Raw genomic sequence first — 17,751 nt, forward strand, 5'->3', positions numbered from 1 at the left:
ATGAAGCATACAGTGTTAGTGAGCCAGCATGAAATACTGAGGGTGGATTCTATGACATTCGTCCCTTGTTTTCGTCTTCCAAAATATATATATCAAATAAGTAAACCAAAAACCATCCACTGCCGGAGATGTATACATACTACTGTTATTATTAGGCGTGATGAGCATCTTGAAGACAAGGTTAACCTTGCCTTCAATGTTAATAGTATTATGACAAATTCACGTACCTCATCTCCAACCTTCGGTGAAATTCATTATGACTCGTTTATTTGTAAAAGGAACGTAAAGTCATTAAACTCTTCTAAACCTACTTTCAAGAAAGTTACTGTTATGCCGTAATATCAAATATATTACCGAAAACTTCGGAGATTCAACGTGATAAGAAAAGAGAAATTTATTTCACTGGATCTTAGAAGATGTAAGAATACTTTGCCCTTAATATTATTATCAACCAAATCAAAAGGAAAAGTCACTCACAAGATAAGATCACTGCAGCCAAAACTGAAGGAACAAAGCAAACACTACCATGAGATGGACGTGAAGTTGCTAAAAGTCAAGCAGTCACAACAATATAAAATTTCAAGGCAAAACTTTTCTTTTTGCGTTTTGGATGGGGTACAGATCTTAGGGCAAAGCTAATCATCGTAATTACAGTTGAAGTTGACAGAACTGCATTGCAAGTCCAATGCATGCGTTAACAGCTTAATACAGATTTACAACGGACTCTGTTTTTCTCATTACTACATTTCTGAGATATTGGTCCTAAACTCAACTGCACATTCTCTATTATCACATCCACCACAAAAAAAGGGGGGAAGAACAAGAAAACAGAAAAGTAAAAACCTGTGTTGGGCGAATATTAGTGCCCTCTATCAAGTTGATATAACTTAGAAAACGGCGAAACAATGATAGCAAGATCAACCCCCAACCCCAGACCCTCTGGCAGGAACCATGAAAATGAGGTGGTAGGTAAAATTAGGCGAGACAGAAAAGAAAACGAGAATTATCGCTGGTGAATGTTACACAAAAGCAACAATTACTATGCTCAAAGCCTGTAATAGCCAACCAAAGCATAGGAGCAGATCCAAGTTGCAGTATTAATGTCTTCCGCATCTCAGCGACACTGTACAGAATCTCTGCATGTTGTCAACGGAATGCAAAATAAGAACTTACCCCCTTGTAGAAAACCTTTCTTTTCTTCTGGCTCATAGCTTTGGCGTACGCTCAGTAACCACCTAGCCACCAGCATATCCATAGGTCAGACAACATGAACAATAAGCCTTCCACAATACGATTCTGAAAGCCTAAGATCCGTTGACAGCCATCTCTGGTGAGGATTTTGGTGAAACCAATGGATGTTCCTCAGTACCCAACTGGCCATTCTCCAGGGTGCCAGGTAACCTTTCAGAAACATTTCTTGAGGCAGCAGTTTCTCTATCTAAATGGTTCTCTTCATTTGTTGTATTGCTAATCTCAGAACAGGTTCCAGAAACACTTGACCCCTTTTCTTGATTGCCTTCCCCTGGGCTCTCCCTCCCATCATTTGGCCAAGGGCCTGTATGAATGTTCATTGCAGTTCTCTTAACAGGTAGCACAGCCTGGCTCAATGTTGAACACAACGCAGCAAAAACACTCTCTTTTGATTTTGAGTTCTTAGACAGTTTCTGCTTCTTCACTGACTCAGGATCCTTATCCTTTGAAGGCAATTTCCTTTTCAGCCTGAGAGACTCCATTGTCCCTTCATCCTCTTCAGAAGTCTCCAGTTGCTTCCTTTGTGGCGGCCTGTAATCCTCATCATCCTCGTCATCATCATAATCAACCAGTGCACCAGACCTTGGACTGAAAATCAAGAAAAAGGCATCATCACTTTACGGATGATGATTGAGAGAACAGGACTAGGAGAACCCTAAACATAAGCCAGCATACCTCTGCGAGTAGCCTGCAGCAACTCCATTGGACAAAACAGGTTTTTGCTGCTGCCCTTTCTGATTTCGCGAAATGGATGCAGATGTATCCTCTTCATCACTGAATAAACCATCAAAAATCAAGACACACCATGCTATCTGTATAAAACCAACTATAATATTCATGAAAGAATATACATACCTGTCTTCATTAAAGTACTCTTCCTCTTCTTTCTCCAAACAACGCTCATCAGTTCGTCTTCGAAGGTCAGTCACATTAGATGTACTTTTTGTACCACCATTATCTACACACTGCATGCAAGCATGTAAGCTCAAGAGTCAAGACCATGTGCTTGATAAGAGTTGGGTAAACACAAGGAATATACCTGCTCATACTTTACTTTCAGCGAGCGAATGGATACCAAATACTCAAATTTCATCAACTGGTCCCAGAAGGATTCAATTATATATTTCAGCAACAATGTTAGATTCTCCTGCATTAAATGTAATCAGCACAAAATCATGCAAGGCACTTAAGATCCACAATGACTACATAATAAAGGAGAGTTACCTTGCGAATATACTCAAAAAGTTCAAGAACCGCAGAGTTAAGCAGATTGTAGCGATTTCCATTGGCAACAAAGGCATCTACAATTGGTTTGAGAAGATTATTTCTAACAAAATGGATAATCAGATGCTCATCCTGCAGGCAAACCCACAAACTATTAGTTGCACTACATATGAGGACCAAGACACCAACAGTCTGAAGGGAAATAAGAATTATATAGAGGGGTAAAAGAAATGAAATCACAATGATATTAACCTAAATCGATATACCTAGCTTCACAGAATAAAAAAAAAAAAGTCATCCAGCTCAAACAAACTTTCAATGTGAATCTTAGAACAAGAAATCTTATAAAACGATTATGGACATCTTCTACACTAGAAGCTATAACATAAGCAACTTAAAGTAATAACTAAGTCTACCAATATTCCCAGAAGTTATACAAACTATTGTGGTTATATAACTGTTACTCTTCTTGTCCTCAAAGGTGAGAAGGATAAAAAATAAATATCAAATAATCTACACCTGTTTTAGGCAAATAAGGATGCTCAAATAATCTACACCTGTTTTAGGCAGGCAACAAGAATAAGGATGCTCTATAACAGCTAAGATTAACTCATATTCAACAGGTTCTCTTACCTGTTTACTTTCCAAATATAGTATATCGCATACATCTAATTTAATTAGACATGCATACAAAAACTAACAGGTAGAATTAATTGTGCTTGCTAGTATTGTTTTAACTAAATTGTTGAGATAAGTTACAGAGAAAATGGGAAAATGAACTCTAGTTCAACAAGGAAGATGAGGTGATTACATGCAACAAGGGAAAAGGAACAAGCTACTAACTGATATTAAATTTCACGAGAGAAATTGCAGACTACAAAAGAAAAATGAACTAAAATGTGCCGACATAGGGTTTTTCCGTTTGCATCTCAGTGGTGCCCTACTAATGGTCTCTTCAAAGATGTTTAGATATGTAGACAGATCAGCGGAATAATGTTACATATCCAAGTCTTTTTATAAATCAAGTCCAGCCAAGTTAAACAACAAGACTTGAAATAATGCGACCCATAATTGATTTTTGTTGATGTTAGACCAACTTGATTGGACTTGGTTAATAAGAACACTTGGATGTATATCATTATTCAGATTGGCATGCCTTGTTACGTAGCTCAATCACTTGGACCTACATTTTCTCTTTTGCTTTATTCCTGTGCAGATATTTATTGTCTCTCTTTTCTTTTTCTATTTGTAAATTCCTTTTTCCTCCAGACAATAGAATAGCAAATAGTTAACCATAATTGATGCTTCTGAGTGTAAGATGTGATACAGCTTTTATTTGAATTCCCCACTCAGTAAGGTAAGGGACATACAGTGGCAATGGAAAAAATAAACTGTCATCAAACTCAAACCATTCTGAAACTACACTCAGAACCAGTCAACATTGCCTAAAAGGACAAACAAACTGTTTAAAACTATACTCACAATTCCAACAGCCAAATTGCCAGAGAAAACAAGATACAACTATGGAACATGAAAAATGTGTTTTTCTTAAAAAGAAAAAAAGAAAAGTCAAGTCCAACCAGAGAAATCAGCTTAACTAACTCCGTGCATAAGAACACTGAATTATCTAGTCTAAAAAAATTGATAAAATATCACAAACCTCTACCAGGATTATTACCTAAATTTTGAATCCATGTATCTACAAAAAGCCCAATATAATTTATATATTGGTTTTTCAAATTTCTATATAATTATAGAACAGAGAACATCACAATATATCAGTATTATCAGGGATCGCATAAAATTATTTCTGCCGCTACTATATATATCACATATGCTACATCAACAACTACTAAGCCTTGTCTGACTTGGTTTAGATGTTTGTGTGTGTGAGAGAGAGCGATTTCTATTTATCCTCAACCTTTTATCCAGTTTCTTTTGATATAGACTCGCCAGTTCTGGCCTGTTCCCACGAATCTTTGATGCTCAAATTATTCGATTCGAAAAGCTAAAAACGAAATACTTGTATCATAAAACATTATCAAGCATAAATATAGACTCTGATTTCTATGATACAAAACTAAAGTGCCAAAATAAAATGTCACTGATAACACCCTGACCACCAGAGGCAATCACTTGTATCGTGACAAACCCCCCATAACCCATTCCACAATGGTAGCTTCTGTTTATAAAACCATGTCATTGAAACTACTTAACAGCCTTCTGTGTACCCCAACACAACTAGAATTTCTCACTCAAATTATATACCAAATTACAGCGCCATACAAAAGCCAAAACTTACATGGCGGGAGAGAATAGTACGAACAAACCGGACAGCACCAACAACCAAGTATTTTTCTCTTCTCCGTGTCAGTAACAAAATTTTATCAATCACATTATTAGGAAGAAAGTTGCACCTGCAAACAGGAAAGAGTTATCCATATTGGCATTTACAAAGCAGCACCAAATAAGTGAATTTAATTACTCTACGGATACAAGAAATTACTTTATCCTGTATGGATGGTGCAAGACACAAAAGCATAATAAGTCACATATGTTTGCTAGTATCTCTGGCTTCGTCACACTCTGCAACTTAACTCTTTGAGCAGGACCTACAGATTTGCTACTTGCACGGGAAACATTTTCTGGAGGACATGATGCTGTTATCACTTCAATCAGTTGACCCAAATGCTTCTCAAAGAATATGTCAATTATAGTGTCCCTCTGAGCAAGTCAAACAAAAAGGTTAACATTGAGCAAGTCAATGAATAACTATCTAATAAATCTACAATAAATCTTCCAACTTTATGAAACACTAACTCGAGTTTCAAACATGTCAGAAGATAGGACATAATCAACATGCAAAATTTACACTTGCACAAATAAATTCAGTCTCTCATTTGTGCTGACTCCAAGATTCAAAGTAAAATCACATCCATACTTAAATTCAGCTAACAAGCTTATGCAACAAATCCATGTGGCCAAGAAAAAATTAGTATTAACGCATGGTTAATTTGACCAAACAGAAAAGGATAGCAGGAAACAAACCTGTGCTCCAGACAATGTGCATGAGTCCAACAAACTCCGAATGATTTCAAGAAACTGGCAGTGCATCTCATCTCCAAAATCTGTTATCATTCCTCTAACCTGTCCAAAAAAAAAAAGGAGTTAGCTAATACCTTTTTCTTATGGATGTTTTTAAAGGGAAATACATTAACAGGTCCAACCGATTCCAATATCCCTCTTGTTTCATAACAAAGTCTTTGGTGTAATTGTGTAAAGCACATAACCTTTCTAAAGAATTTCGATCTCAGATATCTTAAAGATACCAGAGAACTCAACTTTGTTGATAGTTGTTTTCTTGTTTCTTCTTGTCCTTGAAGAGATGCTCTCTTACTGCCCTAAATATAACTATTCCTCTTCCCTTTATCTAAACAGAATAATTCTTTTATCCAAAAACAAAAACATATATTATCCAACTAGAGTGTTTACTATATATATATATATATGTTATACAAAAGCTCTTCATGAAAAGTCCAAAACATAAATAATAGAGACTCGGACAACAAAATTCATAAATGAAATAATGCACTAACATGGTTGTTTGACTTTGGCTGTTTTTTTAAAGATGCATGCCATTTAGAGGGTAAAAATCATTTGTCCTCTTGCATACAATACTTACCAACAGTCCAAGTAGTGTCATTCCTTCTTGCCTCACAACATAGGAACGCAGAAGATTAGGATCCTGATTCAAGAATAGAATGAGGATATCTGTTCTGCAAGCATCACAAATATTTCCCCTCAGAAACTAATCCAAAAAAATGTAAAAACAGACCAGTAAAAACTGAAACTTTTATACATAGGGCCAATATAGCATCAGTACCCAGTAAGCACAAACTTCTTGTCTTGACATTGCAGGACATCGGTGATAATGTCAAAGATGCCTTCATTCATCAGATCCCTACAAATAATGAAATTAAATTAAAAAATCAATAAATTTTACCAAGATATTAAGATTCCGAAAAGAATAAAGAGCAAAACAAAAATTGAAAGATAATCGGGAAACAGAGAAGTTGCAAGAACTTCCTAATGCAAATTGCATTAACTGTATATCAAAAGTTTCTTCTGGAAGTTTCTTAGTCGTGAAAAACTTGCTATGCATACAGTTGTATGAAAAAAAGATAACTATTTCAGGCCTCCACCATTAAATAGTACCAAAACAAGCAGCACCAGCTCAAGATGTTCATTCATTATTTTTTCTATATGAAGATGCTAATTCAGATTACATCTTAAGAAAATCAACAGAACATTTTGGAGGTAATCTATGTAGGTAGTACCAAATTCAGAGTAAACAATTAGGAAGAATGCAAGCAACAATAGCTTCTAAAAATTGGATAAGGAAAACAAACCGCAGAACAGGCTGTGCAACATCCATCACAGATGTAACATACCTAAAAAGCCGAAGCTGCTGAACCATTGGTAGGCTCTTGCTTAAACTACAAAACTCATACAAGAAATAAACCTGTCCATCCCATAGACAGAAATTAAATTGAAAAAAAAAAAAAGAAAGGAATAAGTAACATGGTCAATCATGAGAATAAAAAGAAAAAAATAATTCAATTAAACAAGACAGGAAACATTCCAAGCAAGCAATATATAATAAAGGCCAAACAGGCATGATTATTCATCTAAAAAGACAAGGAATAACTAATCCAGTTCTAATCACAATATGCTAGTTAACAATTCTTGCCATGTCATTCCCCTATAATGCAACTAACTGAAGGTGATTGATGTTCCTTTTTCTCTTCAGGAAAGATAAAAGTAAAACCATCAAGGAGGAAAATATTTCACTACTTAATTGTGTTTAACATGTAGAATTGGAATAAGGAAGCATTCCCTTGTAATACTTCTAATATAACTTCTGCATCCTTCAAGTTAAGGCAAAATGAAACATGAAATGAACCATTGTACAGTCTTTCAAATTTCCAATTAAAGACATTTAAAATTAGAAGAGTGCATCTAAAACACATTCCATCCATAATTTTATTGCCTTCACAGGATGGCAAATGTAATACCATGAACCAGATTGAAACTGGAGTGTATTTAAACTTCAACCAAATTGAGCTGACTTTAGATCTAAAGCACATTCAGTCTTATGAAGCTAAATACTAAATGAAAATACAAGTGCCTTGAAACAAATCAACTGATTCTACAGGAGGAAAAAAAATGACACTGAAATTCTGTTTCTTCTTTAAGTAAAATTTCATCAAATGTGCAGAATAATAACCTAAATAAATTGTACAGAACAGAGACCATTTATTAGCATAACCTGACACTGGAATTCTGTTTCTTCTTTAAGTAAAATTTCATCAAATGTGACTGCACATATATAATAAGGTAATTACCAGGAGGGGAAATTGTTAAGTTATGAAATAACAATGTCATACTGGAAATAGTACAGTATCACAGCCAAGGCTAAAAGAAAAATGAAACAATATCATCAACAGACTTACCAAATTTTTCTTTGATTCAGAAGTAGTGGTGGGGGATTTTAACCTAGCAAATAACTCCTGGATAAATGTACTGTCATCCTTCAATACAGAAACAACCTAGGAAATAACAGAGAAATAAAAAATAACGATACTAATCAACATATCAAAGTAGAAGTTACTTTTTGTGTATCTGTTGTTTTTTTTTTTTGTTTTTTTTTGGGAAAGGGAGGGGGGGGGGGGTAATAGAAAATCAAATCTTACAAAGGCATTGTTTGCATATATCATAGAGTTGAGATTTGCAACAGTAGCCTCATCCAATACTCTAGCCAAAACAACATCCTGAAAGCACTAAAAAAGCTCAGAGTCTCATTTCAAAAAGAGGGAGCAAAAAATTAAATGGCTTGTACAAAGTGAAACCTTCAAAAGACCAACTCTATATGTCTGATGTATCTTTGACAACACAGTACGATCCTTTATTGGTACAGCCTACAAAAGAAAATTGTTGCACATTATTATTAAGAGGGATATTTATTTGCATTGCTACAAAACTGCATACAGCCTGGCTCCTATACAGCATAGAACAAATAATCAGGCCCAAAACATATACCTCCTTAAAAATAACATGCTCCTTTAAGAATTTACGATGATGCTGAATATGAGGAGCTTCTGGATCATCTGAAATAAATAAGAAATGAAAAACTCAAGATCATAAACTACTTTTTAGTTTATGCATATAAAAGGAGAAAATAAAACCACAAAGTATAATTGATTGGGAGGAGAAAAAACAATTCATTGGGAGGAGAAAAAAAACACACACGCACACAAAGGCTAAAGTGGCTGAATGCAAAATACAAAATTTCACATAATTAAATATAATACAAATTTGGGATGAACTTACACTCAAGAGAACCAATAATGTCCATTATAAATTCATCACTGAATATTCTCTCGAAAATTTGTGTACTATTAAGCAATACTGCAAAGCATCACAAAACCTCAAAATGAAGAATAAAGCAAATGAAATCAATGGGTTGAAACCAAAATGGCACAAAATTGAACACTGACTTATCCCTTTGACTATCTTGAAAATCATGTGAAGGCCATCAATATTTTCCAAGTCTTCACATCTTCTGAATAGTTCCATCAGCTTTCGAAAAAAATCTTGCTGCATTGCAAATATAAATACAGATGAACAATGTTATGTGTAGAGTTCAAAATAAAAATTGAATAAACGAATATCAGATAAATATTATTAGAAACATCAGGATATAATAGCACAATTGGAAATCAACAACATAACCATTACCAATATAATAATTTTGGGTGCCCCAAGTCCTTGTACCACTTTCATATGACTAGCTTTACTAATTTGATAGAAACAAATAAGCCAAAATAGGCTGCAAATACATTTTTGTTCATTTGGGTAGAGCATCACTCTAGTAATTCTTAGGGTATCCTTCACAGAAGAAGCCATTTTGGGACAAGATTGTGTACATGTCCATCCACATATGATAAGAGCTCAAGGTCTTCTTAAAACAAATGGTCCGTGCAAATATGATGAGGGATTGGGAAACTTTGCTAGTTCCTACACTGCAATGATGAATTTTTCTCTACATCTTTCGCTTTTTCTTCCCTTTTTAAGTTAAGGAAAGATTTATTTTTATCCTCCATTCCTTTTGTACTCACCTTCAAATACTTTTTAAGTTTGTATAATAATAATAATAATAATAATAATAATAATAATAATGCCATCCTAACATATTTGAAAATAATAATTATCAACAATTGTTGCAAAAAGAAATACAAAAAGCTAAGGGAAAACCATCTAAAGAGTAAAGCCTATACTTTCCACTTGAAGGCCACAAAACCAACATTTTTCTTTTTTCACAGAAGAATATCAATAAAACTAAAGAACCAACTTGTTCTACCCTACACTACACACCAGTACAGCATAGCAACACCACCACCACAAATGTGGTTAGATTGCAATTATAAAACAACAACAACAGGAAAACATATCGAATCAATTGACATAAACTTCAATTAGTCATGCATAAGCAGAACAAAGGTGAACAGTTTATCTGACACAGACAAATTTGATGTGGCTTACATCACTCAATATTAGCTCCGCAAGCCGCAACTGGTCTGCAATGCCACTCTCAACCAGAGTCTGTGCACAGAAAAAGAGAATGGATTTTATGAGAGTATCATAGATAAATGTGAATTTAAAAATGATTTAAATGAATACATGAGAGAGTTCAGTAGTAATATTTAACCCTTTTTTCACTCAGTAGTCAGTAATACTCTTGCATAAATTTTATGAACCTGCTCTGCCAACAGGAGAGAAGAGCAACTTCACAAAAGGATGACAAATACAGATGGACAGAACAATCAAAACCATAGGTAATTTCTTCATCTACCACTCACGGTGTCTTTTTTAGAGGGTGGGAAGTGTGTGGAGGGATAGAAAACCCTTTTTTCTTTTTTTGGAGAGAAAAAGAGAAGGGGAGAGGGGGGCCTTATCTCTTTCAAGTATAAAAGCAACTTTCTTGTCAAAAAGTGCTCAAACAAGCAGTTCTCATTTTTCAAACAAAGAGAAAATGAGGGGAAAATGGTGAACTGCAAAATGATAAATAAATATAATCAAGAAACAACAACTTATATGATTTAGTCATATGCTCAGACCTTAAGAATCAAAGGAAGTGTTGACAACTCAACCGCGGGTAACTCCCTTAACTCACTGTTTACACTGTGAAATGCCTCACCTGAATATAATACAAAAATAGTCAGGCTAAGTCAAAGTAACAATCAATATGACTCTGCAAAGGAGCCTAGGAAAGGGTCAAAAACAGAATTCAAGGATCATGTTTCTTATTTGTTGGACTAACATTATGCGTACTTGTGTGTTGAAAAAGCCAATGAAATTTTCATGATAAAAAACAACTTTATATAAGGGACATGGACATAAATTTAATAAGTTCAACCATTTTTCATTTTGCCCCATTAGAAGTTAGAATTCAGGCATAATAAATTATGGGTGATGGTATTGTCACTCCTATTTTTGATAATGCCACTCTACAGATGATTTTATTTTGCATTATGTTTGCATGAATTTGTTAAAAAAAAGGAGTGGTATTATCAAATAATAGTGGCAACATCCATCCCTAAGTTATTGATCACTGGTGACAAACATCAGTTCAAAATAATCCAAACATACATGTCCATTAACCTTAAAAACAATTCCAAACAAAGCAGTGTAATCTACGCAGAACCATTATGGCTATACTTCACAGTTATGGTTGCATGAACTCTCAGGTCTAGGAGCCAGACAACAGTATGTCATATATAACAGATAACAGAACCATAGAAAGGTGCAACTCATCCACCCTAATCGAAGAAGAAATTTTCTATATAGCACCACACGACAACAGAATAGTAAAGCAGTAATATATGCAAGCCAACATAAACAGGCACTAAGTTTCAGTAAATGCATATACATATATATAATCAACATCCAGGTGGGTGAAGGAATAATGACATTCAAATTTTACATTACTTACTATTTAAAGTAAAATGCATATTCCTTTGCACATTGCAAATATTGTCCCTGTACAAAAAAGCATAATCCTCAAGACAGGTTTGTAGGAGCAACGATAAAACTCGAGAAAGAGTAACTAATATTTAATAAACGTTCATTACCAAATATAAGAGCATCCACTAGTCTCTTGAAAGCTAAGGGCTAGTTCTGTACCAGATTCTGGATCTCTCCATGAGATGATTGTATCTGAATGATAATAAAAGGATATCTTCTGTCAACCCTCATATATTTCAAGCATAAATGTGTAGATATCAGTCATCAATAGAAAAATATATCATAACAAGCACTATTATTACCTTCTTGTTTCCTGTAAATATCTTCAGAACTGATGCGATGCATTAGTAAGTTGTCATTATCTTCTTCATCATAAACAAATAAACCCAGCTCTTCTGATCTCTGCATCATATATCATTATGATTTTCATTCATTATAAGAAACTCAATATATAACTAATAAAAAGATTAAAAACCAACTCAAAAGACCTCCATATTTGAATATGATAGAATTGTCTTTAATTATTAAATCCAATTCGCAGATATTTAGGAAGAGTAAGGCAGAAGATGTAACAGAAATTAGACAAGAGAAATAATCCATACCCATGAGCATCACCAATCATTGATGAGAATATCTCAAAAATAAACGCTTTCTTATAGAACTCGAGTATAGATTATAATTTATAATTTAAAAGGTCAAGATAAAAGCCTCCTAGCAGCATAAACAAAAGCAAACAATAAGATGAAAAGTCATGCATACATGGTCCCCTGACACATGCACACAGACATGTTGATCAGAAATGAAAGCTTGGATGAAACAGCAGACAAACCTCTATATAATCAATAGTGACATGTCCAGTGCCTTGGTCATCCCATTTTCCATCATCATTCATTCGATAAACCTTGACACGCTGTATCCAATAAGAAGAATTACTAAGTTACATAGGCATTTAAACCACTCAAGATTTTAATATTAAATTAAATGATGTTATGTACAACTACAAATCACATAAACATCATATATAAGTGACTAAGAAATCATATGATCTCCTGATATGTTTAGCTGTAAATCTTATTTCCATTTCCCAATTCATTTCTCACATACAACTCTATCCACCATGATAAACTTGTTTTGTAAGTCTACATCTCCCTCTAAAGTCAAATCCATTATTTGGATAGTTCTGCTCAACAAAATTAATACCAATGACATATTGTAGGTTTGAAGGCCACATAAGGCTGTTTCCCCTTAAGTGTGTGTTATATGTGAGACAAATTCAAAATTAATTTCACATGTATTTTGCATTGCAATGTGACTCACTTTTCTGGGGTACTTTGTTAGACATCTTTAATAAGTTAAGCGTGCCCTGCAATTTTAGATAAGCTTTTGTTGACTAGTTTTGCAAGTTTCAGGAGAAGGAATATGGCCAAATATTTGTTGCAATGTGCCATATCTCCCATCATTTCAAATATTTGGTTGAGGCATAATTCAATCACTTTTAATTAGATGTTTCTAGACAAGTAAGTTTTGAGGGATAGGGTTAGGAGTTTGGCCTTCAATTATAGATTTTTTTTTAATAAAATTGTTTATCAATAAATAGAAAGTTCGCTAAAATAGAACAAGAATAAATGTCTTGCAAAGAAAATCAAGAGTAGATAGAATACCCTCTATTCAAAATATACGTTAGCCGGTACCATTTTTCTGGGAGGGGGAATAGTAACACATAATTCTCCAATAAGTAGAATTGGACACACATGGAAGGTAACAATTTAAATTTGATGGAACATACAAAATTGAAAAGCTCAGCAAAAGATCATATACAAAAGACACAAGAAGGAAGATGCCATGTGGCTGCTGCATGGTAAAACAGATAAACTGAAAACAGGAAAAAGTTGCAATACCAAATAACTATAATTGAACACTCTTTAGCAAAATTTGTTTTTTCATTTATGCAATATCTTATGTAAGTTCTGAACCTTAACCAGTATGTTAGATAAATGCTTGAATTAATAACAGACTGACCAATCTGCACCAAGAAAAGAAAGAAATATGAAGAAACAAGAACAAGAAGCCAATTAAATTGGATAAAGACTATGCATTCTTTTTCAAAGTAAAAGACTGACAAAACTGAGAGGGTGCCGACAACCAAGATGCCAGTAATAATGTAGTACATATCCATAATAAATCCATGACATGCCATGTTATTAAAGGCAATAAGTATTCCCCTTAAAAGAACAAGGTAGCAATACAGCCACAACAAGCTGCATACAGAAGAAGAAATTGCCAAAACGTTACAATAGTAAACAAAATAATGCAAATTCTTTTGTTCTTATTAGCAATTATTGAGATAATTGGAAAAGTAATGGTCCATTTAGTGAGCAGTTGGGACTAAAAGCATAAGCGCAAAAAAAAGACTATAAATTGGACTTTTAGCAAGTGCGCACTGCTTGCTGCCCAGTGAGTCCATACTACCAAATAACACACAGATCTCAGAAGAAAGAAATATATAATGAATGTATCTGAATTGCAACCAAAAGCAAGGATGGTAACATCAGAAATTTATTTCAGGCTCAAACAAGACTGGCCTTATCCAAAGTTCTCCAATAATTTTAAACCAAGCACTTTCAGGTTACTAATTCCTTCTAATAAGGACTGAGCACAGCCCCCTAATCACCTCCAAGTGGATGAGAAGGTATGAAGGTAACCAGTTCTTTTGATAAAGAGGTTTTAATTTTGATCTACTTTCACTTTAAAAATCCTTTACGACTCGTACCATCATGTATTTCCAAATCATCAAGTTTGAGTATTGTTAGAGATATATATTTATTCATGTGGCTCTATGTAAAGTTCAATCCTTACTACCCCCATTATTATAAATAGAGATATAACTCCAGTGCAAGACAAAAATAGACTTGAGCGCAATCCGCACTTCAAGCTCAAAAAACTAAGTTTTTAAGAGAGATGGTTCATAACAATTATCTTGACCAGTTGATCACTACCTAGGAAATCTAACTTGTTTAAGAGCCCTGATAATTAGTACAAAATCCTTCTAGACATGTGTCAAGTGGACAAAAGCTAAACCAAGAAATAAATAAAAATTGAGAAAGGGAGCCAAAATCAAGCAACCTTGTTTGGCAGCCAAGTTTCATAGAATGCTTTCATACTATTAAGCATCTTCCTCTTTTACTGATGTGCCAGCACATCATTGTAGATGGTAGTTCAATAAAACTTTAAGCTTTGAATCAATAATCAATACACACTGACACACTGACACATACACATATGGATAGTGAACTAAAAACAATTATTACAAGAAAAAATAAATAAAACAAAAGTAGACTATTCACTATTCAAGCAAGAGCATCGTCCTATTTCCTAAAGCTACACCTCTCTGCATCTCAAACTCATGAGAAGAAAGGAAACACAGTCCAAAAATGAATTCCAAGGCAACACCAGTAAATCGAACTCGAACCCGCACAACATCGAATAGCTAAAAAAGAAAATTGCATTGACTAGATTCTACGACAAAGCAGAGAGTTTCCAATTAGAGGTTAGGAGAGCTTGCCTGCATCGAATTAGAGGAATTCGCCTGCGATTTCTCCGGCGCGCCCATCGCAGCAACTCAGAAAACAAAAAAAAAAAAAAACTCAGCTCAACAGTGAAGAAAATTTCCGAAGATACCGAATCCTAGCGTCGAATTAGGGTTTGAAGAAGCAAGACAGGGAGACAATTGCAGAAAGGGAATCGAGCTTGGGAGGATCAACGAGAAACCCTAACGCCATTCACGCAGCAGCATCGTGTGAGCTCTTCAACTATCTCTCTTTCTATCTATCTCTGGGTTCTTTCCCTGAATTTAATTTATTCTTCTCTCAGGAAGCAAGAGGGTTTTCTTTTCTTTTTCTTTTTTCTTTCTTTGTTTTTTTTTTTTTTTTGTGGCGTGTTTTCCTCTTTCGCTTTGTGCCCCAGCCCCTGAGCTTGTTCGATTAAGCAGAAAGAGAAGTAGCAGTAGTGGCAGTGGAAGACAATTACGCTTGTTTGTGTCTCGCGCTGTCGAATTTCCCAATATGCCACTGTGTTTGCAGTGAAATTACGACCAAACCATTGAGAAGAGTAACTCGCGTTTGTTTTTGGTTCTGACTTCTGACATGCGCGCCTCATTCTCATACTAACCCCACTTTTAATTAAAATTTAAGGGAAAAGAAAACACAAATTTCTTTTGAGGTATTTCTTGAGATTTAATTAAATTACGAGGCTATTCGTATAAAAATATGGAAGATAATAATATTACTCTTATTTTGATAATATTAATTTTTTTATAAATTTATGTACAATACAATCTAAAAAAATTATGTAAAAAATGATATTATCAAAAATAAAAAATATTATTATTATTTTAAATAATAATTGAAATATAAATACATGTATCAAATAATTTTATTAAATATATTAAATTATTTAATAATTTTTGCTTCGTCATTATTCATGTAAATAATCACCTTTAAATTATACTACGCTTGGTAATTTTAGATTTAGCAAAATATAATATAAAACATACAAATAATATTATACCAATCTCCAAGGATGAATTTATGTTATAAATTGTGGGGGAAATTTCCACTAAAATTTGAAAATTTTTTTATTAAGATATCATCGTAATATTTATTTACCCTATTTTATTATTAATTTGACTCCATTATATTAAATTATTATAAAATTTATTTTATTACTATATTATGTATATTTTGTCTTTATTGTCAAAAAAAATTAAATTTGTCACGGTCAATTTCTTTTTTAAAAGAATTGTTTAGAAAACGTTAATTCAGAGAAATCATCATAAATTTTACTAAATCTCATATTATGCAGTAAAAACATGTTATGTGCATATATACCAAAAGTTAATTAATTTAATAATTAATTGTTAATGCACACTTACCATAATTATATTGTAATTTGTCTTTATATATATATATATAAAGATTGCATATATGGAATGGTGTGTTAGATCTTAGATCTAATTAAGTTTCAAAGTAATTTGCTCCTATATAAATTGAATAGTATTATAAAAAATATAACTTTATATATATATTATGGTTATTTCCTTGTGTACTCACACTTGTAACTTTAATACTATAAAATTAAGAGTAGCTCTCAATAGGTAAATAATGATCACGCTTATATAACAGGTAACAACATAAACTATACCCAAAAAAAATAAATAAATAACATTAATAAACCAAGTAAAATTTAATATTACATAAAAATATTAAATTAAAAATGTTACAGGCATGTTTTTGTGTATAAATGTATGTAAATTAAATTTACCAGATTTGATTTAGTTTTTCTAACACTAAATTAAATCAGTATGATTTGAATTAATAAAAATAAAAGCAAATTAAAATGGATAATTTTAATTTATGAATGAACAAAATTCGACACAATATCAATCAAATTAGGTTATTTGGATTTAGTTTGGTCACCTAATAAATCGAATTAATGTGATTCGATTTAGTACTATACAACATACACATAGTAAATTGAATCAGCTTAATTCGATTTACTATTTATACAGCTTATTCTATATTAACTTTAAAATAAAGATATCAATAAAAAAATACCTCAATTTAAATTCAAATAAAATATTTAAAAAAAAATCAAAACGAAAAGAATAGAAATTCAAATTTTATCTTTTAATTTAAATTTCAAAAAATCTATATCTTTACAAAATTTAAATTTTTATTCATTTTTTCAATTAAAAAATTTAAAATTTGATTTTTTTTTTTCACGGAGTAAGTAGATAACACCAAACAATAATATGAAGTTCTAGTCACCAAAAAAACAATAATATGAAGTTCTTTTCAGTGCTTTCCAAAAAATCACAAGAAAGCTTTTTATTAGTTCTTGTTGTTACTGTTCTTGATCCTTGAGTTCTGTAAACGGTGAATTTTCTGGTGAGTAAGGAAGGAATTCGACAATAACAAACAAGATAATTAAAAATGCCAGAAACGAACCAACCCACACAATTACACGCACATACAACACATACGTTGTTAGCCGGTAAAAGATAAAAGTCTAGAAATAGTTTTTATTCTAATTTAGCGGCATTTATAGAAGAATATAAAGAAAGACCGACGCAAGCAGAGCAGATCGTCATTCAATTTGACTATTTAATAGTTTTTATTCTAATTTAGCGGCATT

General features: G+C 33.1%; 1 protein-coding gene across 1 annotated transcript; it reads right to left on the bottom strand.

Moving 5' to 3' along the window:
- Positions 1-543: 543 nt before the first annotated feature.
- On the bottom strand, positions 544-15,678 carry LOC112741669 (uncharacterized). The gene is made up of 24 exons (XM_025790731.3): positions 15,122-15,678; positions 12,389-12,469; positions 11,862-11,961; positions 11,667-11,751; positions 11,528-11,574; positions 10,653-10,732; positions 10,078-10,137; positions 9,033-9,132; positions 8,866-8,943; positions 8,575-8,642; positions 8,385-8,453; positions 8,229-8,306; positions 7,989-8,084; positions 6,927-6,997; positions 6,359-6,436; positions 6,158-6,251; positions 5,524-5,622; positions 4,982-5,199; positions 4,778-4,892; positions 2,476-2,607; positions 2,291-2,398; positions 2,107-2,216; positions 1,927-2,025; positions 544-1,839 (listed from the first exon to the last, which is right to left on the bottom strand). The coding sequence occupies exons 1-24, from the start codon at positions 15,167-15,169 to the stop codon at positions 1,305-1,307; spliced, it is 2,649 nt and encodes an 882-aa protein (XP_025646516.1). The 5' UTR covers positions 15,170-15,678; the 3' UTR covers positions 544-1,304.
- Between the last annotated feature and the right edge of the window lie 2,073 nt (positions 15,679-17,751).

This window comes from Arachis hypogaea, chromosome 14 (assembly GCF_003086295.3).
Source record: "Arachis hypogaea cultivar Tifrunner chromosome 14, arahy.Tifrunner.gnm2.J5K5, whole genome shotgun sequence".
Taxonomy (NCBI): Eukaryota; Viridiplantae; Streptophyta; class Magnoliopsida; order Fabales; family Fabaceae; genus Arachis; species Arachis hypogaea.

Bases quoted from the DNA above. Each gene is read 5' to 3' on its own strand.
- LOC112741669 (XM_025790731.3), bottom strand. From the start codon at position 15,169: ATGGGCGCGCCGGAGAAATCGCAGGCGAATTCCTCTAATTCGATGCAG. The intron at 2,217-2,290 runs GTATATTCCTTG...GCTTGCATGCAG, and splicing joins TGAAAGTAAAGTATGAGCAG to TGTGTAGATAATGGTGGTAC. The intron at 2,026-2,106 runs GTATGTATATTC...TGGTTTATTCAG, and splicing joins GAGTACTTTAATGAAGACAG to TGATGAAGAGGATACATCTG.